Source organism: Mus pahari, chromosome X (assembly GCF_900095145.1).
Source record: "Mus pahari chromosome X, PAHARI_EIJ_v1.1, whole genome shotgun sequence".
Taxonomy (NCBI): domain Eukaryota; kingdom Metazoa; phylum Chordata; class Mammalia; order Rodentia; family Muridae; genus Mus; species Mus pahari.
The window spans coordinates 86,575,921-86,584,775 of NC_034613.1; the positions used below are offsets into that span (position 1 = coordinate 86,575,921).

Sequence of the window (8,855 nt, forward strand, 5' to 3'; positions counted from 1 at the left end):
ACAGAGTGGGTTGGACCAAGCAGAGTTGTTTTCCCAAGCCCACCCTGCACCTCTCAGTTCCTTAGCCTTTTAGTCACATATCCAAGGCTGCTTCTTGGTGGGAGCATCCTTAAAACTCCAGACGAAAAACTGCTCAGTTGACTCAGCAAAGAAAGGCTTCTGCCAGTTTCCCGCCTCTACTCCCTCAGCTAAAGCCAGAGGGAGGTGGTAAGCAACCCATCTTCCTCCATTCTCCTCAGCACTATATGCCTGATGGCTCACTGCTCAGAAACCAAAAAAGCACCACCTCTCTACTCCCACAAGAGCCAGGCTTTCCAGGGTCTCGGAGGCAGCTGCTTTGAGTGAATTCCAGGACCCAGGGCTTCTCTCTGCTCTTGACAATAATACTGCTTCTCTGTTCTGCTCATCATGGGCATGTATAAGTGTGCCTGCATTTCTGTAATATGCTGCTTTTCTGGGGTGGGGGGCTTGTTTGTTTGTTTTCCTTTATTCTCACATCCTGTCGAGCAAGATATATCTTCATTCTCCAGTGGAGGAAACTGTGTCTGAAAGATGAATCCATGACTTAATCTCTGTCACACCGCTAAGCAAAGCATTGAAATGGGTAAAGTGAGTGTGAGCATTTGCCCACTGTGGCTTTCACAGAGAGGGCAGTTAGATCTGTAAATGGTGGCCCAATGCACTGTGCACACCTATACTCCCAACATGGAGGAGGGTTTCAGGTTCAAAGCCAGCCTGGATTATGTAATGAGCTCTGACTGGAAAAGGAAAGTCACACAAGTGTACACAAGAATGATGCCAGCACTCGGAAGTGGAGGCAGGGGGATCAGGAATTCAAGGTTAGCCTTAGCTACATAGCTGGTTGAAGACAGCCTAGGCTACATAAAACTGTCAAAAGATAAACAAAAGGGTACTAAAAGGAAGATGAAGTGGGAAAGTAAAGGGAAAGGAAGAGAGGGAACAAGGAGGGGCCGCTTTTATCTTTTCCTATTGGTATTAGTATCAGTACTGGGTAGCCTTGGGTTTCCACATGGGTGCCGTCATTGCCAATATCGCAAGCTGGTTTTCTTTCCAGGGCATTCCATCCTGGTGTCCTTTCTAATTTTGTACCTCTCATCATCCTCTTGAGAAAGACAGAGGAGGGAGTAAAAGAAATGATTTACAACCTCAGATAGTGTTCTGGGTTAGTTTCAGTTCTTAGGATTCTGTTACCTGGAGCAAACTGTTCATTTTTGTCACTTAAAGCAACTTAAAAAGGAGGAACTTTTGAAACTAAAATCAGTTCTCTGTCATCTGAATTCCAAAAGAGCCTCCTCCACTTCCTTTTGGCCTTGGGTTGGCCCATAGGCACAATTGGCACTTGCTACCCATCCCAGTGGGTCATCCTACAGCAATAGCATTGTTACCGAGTTCTCCTTGCAAAACAGCACTCACCAGCACCTGCACACTGCTTCCCCGCATTCCTTTCTACCCACTGAGCCAAGCTACAGTCAAGCAACCCTGAGGTTTTGCGATACAAGGAATTGTTCAGTTTGTGCTATGATCCTTTTTTTAAAGACTAGGGTTCACTGTTGCCTAAGCTGCTCTCAAATCCCCAGGCTAAAATGACTCTCCTTGCCTCAGCCTCCAGAGGGCTAGAACTGTGGGCACACGCCATCAGGCTAGGTTAAGGGGTTTTGTTTGGTTGGTTGGTTTGGTTTTTTTCAAGACAGGGTTTCTCTGTATAGCCCTGGCTGTCCTGGAACTCACTCTGTAGACTAGGCTGGCCTCAAACTCACTCTGTAGACCAGGCTGGCCTTGAACTCAGAAATCCACCTGCCTCTGCCTCCCAAGTGCTGAGATTAAAGGTGTGTGCCACCACTGCCCGGCTCGTTGTGTGGTTTTTAAAGGGGGAGTTTAGATCTTGTAGAGTTATGCTAGGAAATGTATATAGATGGAATGAGATGATGCCTCGTTGCTTCAATGTTTTCTCAATCTATCTTCTGCAGATCAGCAGCAGCCAAAAGGTTTTTGGCATGTTTATGACATGATTTGTGTGTCTGTGTACCAAACTAACAGTCAAAGGAAAAGATTCTAGGTAGTAGAATCTGAGAACGGAGCTTCACATATATAGCTCTAAGTTGCCTTTGACAGATATATGGAAAAGGATAATGAACAAAGAATTGGCTTTCAGACTCTGTCCCAACTTTTAACAAATCTCTCAATGACAGTAAAACTGAGCAGTGTCTTGGGTCAGTACCACACCAATGTGGTAATAGCAATAATGCTAATAGCTACTGTATAGTAAGCTCCTACTATAAACTAGGAGCTTTGCACAGAGCAGTTCTAATCCTTATAACTACCCAAGGTACATATTACCAAAGCTTGGGTATGTTGAAGACAAAATTGAGGCTCAGATAAATGAGTGTCCATGGATCACTTGGCTCTACCTAATGAGCCTGGATTCCAGATGAGCTGACTCCAAAGCAGCGTCCAGTGGGCTGTGCTCCATCTCCCCAAAGCACCCAGCACCCAGCAATATAAAGACAGCATATATCCTGGTAGCAAACTGCTCTCTGTTCATGTTTTGAGCAGCAAATCTACCCGTTTTAGTTTTTCGAGCCTTTCAGGGACACATCTGAGATCTGCTGACTGGGAAATTCCTACACATCCTTTCACACACACAACCACACCACCACCTCCTCTACCTCAACCCACAGGAAAATAGTCCTGGCCCTTGCTCCTTCTGCCAAACCTGCTCTGTGTTCAATCCTGGCTGATATTTAAGGGAAAGCCTGCAAACTTTCTGTGACGACATCTCACTCTGGGACTCCTGAATATTTGGTTAGCCAGTCAAAACTCCCTTCATCCACTAGGCCTTCCAGAACAACAACAGCACACACAGGCCATGAGGACATGCGTCTTAAAAAGGAAGAAGGGGAGATTGAACATCTGCTGCCCTAGGCCCTGGCTCCCGGCCCTGGCTCCCTGCCCTGCCTCCAAGGAATTGAGAAATATTCTTGACACTTCTTTGCCAGCTTTATTTAATGCCCCCTCTTATTTATTTGTCTATCTCTTCCTGTTTCAGCCTGGCCTTTGTCCCCAGGTCATCTTCGCCTTGGGGCTGTTACCTGCCCTGACTTTTCCACCTAAACTCCAGGCCTGTCTCCTGTCATGTGCAATGCCACTCCTCCTGATATGCAAACAGAACTAAAACTTGACAGCCTTGAAATGAACTCAACCATCCCCAGCCCTCTCTTCATCAGGGCTTCTTGTGTCTCCCATAACCGACTTGTGCTCATCCTTAAAAACTCGCCATTGTTTCTGGCTTCTCCCTACCGAGAGAGCAAGTATTCAGACATTTGCTGAATGGATCAGGGAGTGAATGAGTCCTATCCTGAATCACACTGCTTCATCAGGGAGATTCACAAGAATCCAGCCTCATTCTTTTCATATTCAAACAACTTTGCATAAAAGAAAACTCAGAATTTCTGTGCCTTAAAGGGGCAGTCATTGCCATAGCTGGCAGACTAATGGAGCATTTCTGAGGAGACTGATTTCCCACCAAATGAAGCTCACTGTACCTCCTCTTTGGAAGCGTAGTAAATAATGCAGCAGTGTGCCTTGAAGTAACTTTATTGGCCTACTGACCATAATGTTAGCATAGCCTCACTTATGTGGCCAGCCCCAGATTTTGAGCATTTGAATTGCTTGTAGGATTTTAGTGCTTTTTAAAATTTTATTCAGTTAACCGAGTAAGTGGCCTGATTTGCTTAAATCCAGATAAAGTCACACTGAAAACGGAAGGACGGCAGGGCACTACAGGGTAGGAGTGAAAGGAACATTTTCCATTGAGTGCCCCCTTCTGAGTCCCATAAGCACACTGGCTACTCAAAGCACACATGCTGAAAACTTACTGTCTACTAGAACCTGGCTCTCCCAAAAGTATATAGACTGTGTCTTGGGTACTCAGAGAGCTCAGGGGCTCGGGAGTAACATTTTCACTGAACCTGGAAAGATGGATTTGAGCCAGGCTGGTCCAAGACTGCCGTGGACAAAGAGAGGCCTAACTTGGGGCCGATTGAGGGTATACGTGGTATGGACTTTTCAAAATTGAAGGAAAATGAACCCCTTTTTTTTTTAAAAAAAAAAAAAAAAAAAAGACAGAGTCTCCTTATGTCATCCAGGATGCTCTAGACCTCGAAGTGATCCTCCTGCCTCAGCTTTCTGACTGCTGAGATTACAGGCATTAATCACTAAGCATGGCTGGAAATGAGGCCGGAGGAGAACAAAAAAGAGTGGAAAAAGGGGACCAGACCCAGGCTCTCTGAGACAACGGCATCTTTGAAGGTTTGAAATAGGCCATCAATGTGTCTTTCTTCCTTTGTTTTGTTTGTAGCCTCTTAATTTCCTTTGCAGCAGGAACTCATTAGCTAGGCCAGGCTAGCCTGGAATTCATTGAACGTGGATGTAAAGAGCAGTCTGTACCGCTGCCGCCACTGCTGCCACTGCCGCTGCTATTTGCTTGCTTTGGTTTTCATTTTATAAAAATAATCACTGGTAGCAATCCCTCCAAAGGTCGTGTGAAGATCTGTGAGCAGCAAGCTCCTGAAGCGCAGAAAACAATGATAAGCTGGAAAGACTCATTGTTCTCTTTTGCCCCAGGTCAGAGCAGATTAGTCCAGAAAGCTCTTGATCCTGGACAACCACTCGGTACCATACAATAGGAATGCTTATTCACCCTTGCCTAAACCAGGCACTGGGAGCTAGTGTGCTGGCCTGTTCTAAGTGACCCAGTGACCCATGGTCCCAGGGATCCTAAAAGCCCCATTTGGGGTGTCCTGGACCCTTTCGGATCCCTTGTCCAACCAGCATGCCTGCGCCTACAGTCTAGACCCAGCAGCCTCAGACACAAAGAGACTTTCGAGGAGCAGTTCCGAGTAATCACCTTCCAGGCTTCTCTCGCCCCCTAAGCCTAAAAGCTTCTTTCAGAGGCAACTATTCCCTGCGTAGCTGCAGAGTGCTGTATTTTTGTATTATGGTGTCTTCACACCCTAAGAGATCGTGCTCTTCACCCTGAAGTCTAGTAGATCCCCCACTGTTCCCTCACAGCTGAAGTCCAGTGCCATGGAACAGTTCTGGGTGCCACACACCATGTGAGGGGCTTTCCAAATGAAAAGGAGGAATCTTTCCTATTTAGTTGTTTGGGGTTTTTTGGTTTTGTTTTTTGAGACAAGGTCTTATGAATGCCATACTGGCCTCAAAAATCACTCTGTAGTCAAGGATCATCTTGACCTCCTGGTTCTCCTGCCTTTACCTCCCAAGTTTTGGCATTATATGCACGTGTCAACACACCCAACTCTGTCTGCTAAACATCTTCTACCAAATGAAAAAACTAAGACTTTGGAAGTGTATCCATAATCGCTTTATCCAGCATATTTTAACTTTTTTCTTTCTTTTATTTTTGAGATTATAATAACATTTCTCCCTTTCCTCCCTCCAAATCTCATATACCCCTCCTCTCTCTTTCAGTCTTTCAAATCCATGGCCTCATTTTCCATTATTTGTTGTTACATATATTTTTTTCCCTAAATATAGCCTGCTCTGTCCATATGATGCTTCTCATGTGTATGTTTTCGGGGCTGACCTTTTGACATTGGACAACCAATTGGTTACCTCGAGACTTTTTCTAAGTACACATCTAAAAATGGAAAGGAGCAGTGACCTGCTCAGTAAGAGCCTCAGAGTTCACCTGGGGGGGGCTGGTCTTGCATGGCCTCTGCAGGTCCCTCCCCATCTGCTGTTTCTGAAAGAGCCAGGCTTCCCTCCCTTACCTCTGTCCCCTCCCCCTGAAAATCCTCAATGGACATGGTCTTCCCTCTATGTGGCCATAAAGCTCCAAGATGCAACTTGAGAGCCCTAGCTAGCTCAGGAGTAAGAAAAGAAAGGGCTCCAGTTGACAGTTAAAACACTCATGAGATTAGTAGGAAGCTTCCCAAAGCTCAACTCTAAAGAGGCAAAAAGAGCTCTTCCTTCAATTCTCAAGGCCTTATGCAGGGAATATTGATCTTTTCCAAGTCTAAGTATATAGACATTATTTTTTAAATCACAGCTAGGCAGTTGTGACACGTACCCTTAATCCCAGAACTCAGAAGGCAAAGGTGGGTAGATCTCTGAGTTTGAAGCCAGCATGGTCAAGGAGGGAGTTCCAGGACAGCCAAGGCTAACAGAGAAAAGAAAAAAGAAAAAGTCCATCTCTTCTGTTAACCCCTAAGTTTGTTAAAGTCAGAAATTGTGTCTGTCATTTTCCCCACTGAATTATCAATTCATAACAACAGTCATTTACAAACAGTATTATTCAATAGATAATAACTGGAAAAAATAAATTCTGAGGTCTGGACCTTGGTATGATCTTGAATTTTGCAAAGGCTGGTAGACAAGAAGCATGAGCCATAACCAGAAATAAATAGATGGTCCGTAGCCATTAACTGAATGAAAGAAACAATAACAGCAGGAAACATTTCTGTGTTGGCTAGTATATACGCCAAGTCTTGTGCTGAGCAAGTGATGCTCAGTCACTCATATAATCCTCAAGATAAGCCTGAAGCAGGCACTCTCACTATCTCCATCTTATAGGTGGATAAACCATAACATGAGGAGTCACAAGTGTCAAGGCTTAGATCAAAACTCCTATTGTCCTGCTCTGAAGTCTATGTTCTGACCCCACTATACTGCCTTCCAACATTAGTTTTCAAATAGTGGAGGAGAAATGGATTAATTTCAAAGAGGAATAGTCATTGCAGGGAGGAAAGAGTGTGGTGGAGCTGGAGCTTCAAGCAGTGTTTGTCCTGCTTTGCCATATGGTGTCTGGCTACTGATCTAGAAACCCTGGGAACAGAGGCACAAAGAGGAATTGGAAAAGTCCAGTATGCACGCTGAACAGGAACTCTATTGCGCTGAAGGAGCCAGAGTGGCCACTGGAGCAGAAGCAAATGTGGCACCTCGTTCTCATTTCTGAAGCAAGTACCATTCAGCTTTGCAGAACTTCTAGGTAAGGTGAACAAAGCCATTCTTTTCTTTTGCATTAATTAGAGACCACCCAACAGCTAAAGCTACTCACAGCCTCTGGGGCCTCATCAAAATTACCGCTGCATGTACAGAAAGGACACATATTAGATAGTCTAATATGCAACCTTATGTGTGTAGGAAGTTGGGGTGGAGCCAGAAAACTGGAGGAAAGGTTCAGTCGGGCCTGATAAAAGCTCAGCAGGTAAGCAGTCCTAATGAGAAGAGATAAGAGCGAAGAGCCTGCCATCCGCTCCATCTGAACGGCTTGGAGCTTCTGGTTGGGCTCCTTGCAACAGTGAAGTACTAGACCATGGCCTTTTTCTCCTGTCTAGATCTGCAGGAAGGCCTCCGAACACTCTCTGTCTTGCAGTGGATTCCAGTTTATGTACTTTTAGGTGAGTAAACCTCATGGACCAGGGAACAGATCCAGAAAGAGGTCAGGCAATCCCACATGAGGTTCCAGCAGCTGCTTGGGTCCCTCCACCCGTCCAGGGGTGGACTGGATCCCTAGGACCAGGAGTGAGGTTCTAGCTGCTCTGCTGTAAATATTACCTGTCTCAGGAGTTCTTCTCTACAAATTATCTGAAAAGAATCATGTTTAAGTATGGGCCAGAGTGGTGGTTCCTTGTCATACTGGTGTTACTAGAAAGTTCTAAGGTGATTTTCCTACTATAAGAATGTTATAAAAAAAACTTTTTTGGTTAAAATCTGCAGGCTATATGAGTGACAATAGAATTTTCAGGAAAAGCTAGCTATTGTTCAGCAGACTCAGTGATCAGTGTTGGGCTTAACAGGCTCCCAAATGAAGCCAGAAGCCAAGGCTTTCCTGGGAAATCAACTAGAGAGAGGCAAGCTGGGTGAGGAGAAATGGTACCTTGTTGGGTGATAAGATGTGTAGGACCTAGGTGGTACCAAGTCACAGCTAGGGCAGAGGTTCTCAACCCGAGGCTTGTTGACTAGGAATTAGGGGGCAGCTTGGGGACTTTCAGTTTTAGTGGGCAGAAATGTGGCTTTCTTGTCATTCTTCTTTAGTTGTGGTGTAGGTGTTCCTTTGATGATGAATGTAGGTGACAAGCTTTGGATGTTGATGGCAGCAGCTGAGGTTTTGTCAGTAGCAGACAGGGCAGAGATTTGCATTTCATTCATTTGAGTTGTTTATTAAAGTCATCTCAAAAACTGCCTAAGCTGAAGATGACTTCAAAATTCCAGTAGTTACTAGAACCGCTGTTAAAGCTAGCTTCGTAAGGAGCAGAGTGAGAAACACTTATGCTACTGTATCATATGAGGGATGTGAGGCATGACATAGCTGCATTTTAATATAGCGACCCGCCTTTGTATGTAGAGTAGTGGATCGATGCCCTTAATGATGTTATTCAAAGAGGGGTTTTGTACACTTGATCAGACTGCCAGAGGGGAACCATAGCCCTCAGAAGATGCAAGCTTCCTATGCTTCATTAAAAGCAAATCATGTCTATCTAACTTTAGCTGTGTCAAGAAAAAGAAATTAAACCTGGCGAGATTTTTCTCAGCAGGTTAAAGCTCTTACTGACCAAGCCTGACTTCAATTCCCAGAGCCCATGGCTGAAGGCAATGACTCCTTCAGGATGTCTTCCGAACTCTACATGACACATGTGCCCATTCACACCGCACACATCACATCCATACACAAATAATAATGATGATAATAGATGAATATCTTTTTAAAGAAAAGGCAGTGCCGGACGTGGTGGTGCACGCCTTTAATCCCAGCACTTGGGAGGCAGAGGCAGGCGGATTTCTGAGTTCGAGGCCAGCCTGGTCTACAAAGT

At 45.0% G+C, this 8,855-nt stretch overlaps 1 protein-coding gene across 1 annotated transcript in view; it reads left to right on the forward strand.

Moving 5' to 3' along the window:
• The first annotated feature begins 7,264 nt into the window (after positions 1 to 7,264).
• The window catches only part of Dgat2l6 (diacylglycerol O-acyltransferase 2 like 6), a 22,002-nt gene continuing 20,411 nt past the window's right edge, over positions 7,265 to 8,855 (forward strand). Inside the window, exon 1 of the mRNA XM_021188686.1 lies at positions 7,265 to 7,442. Within this exon, the coding sequence (XP_021044345.1) occupies positions 7,358 to 7,442 (85 nt within the window). The 5' untranslated portion in view covers positions 7,265 to 7,357. The remainder of the gene's footprint in view (positions 7,443 to 8,855) is intronic.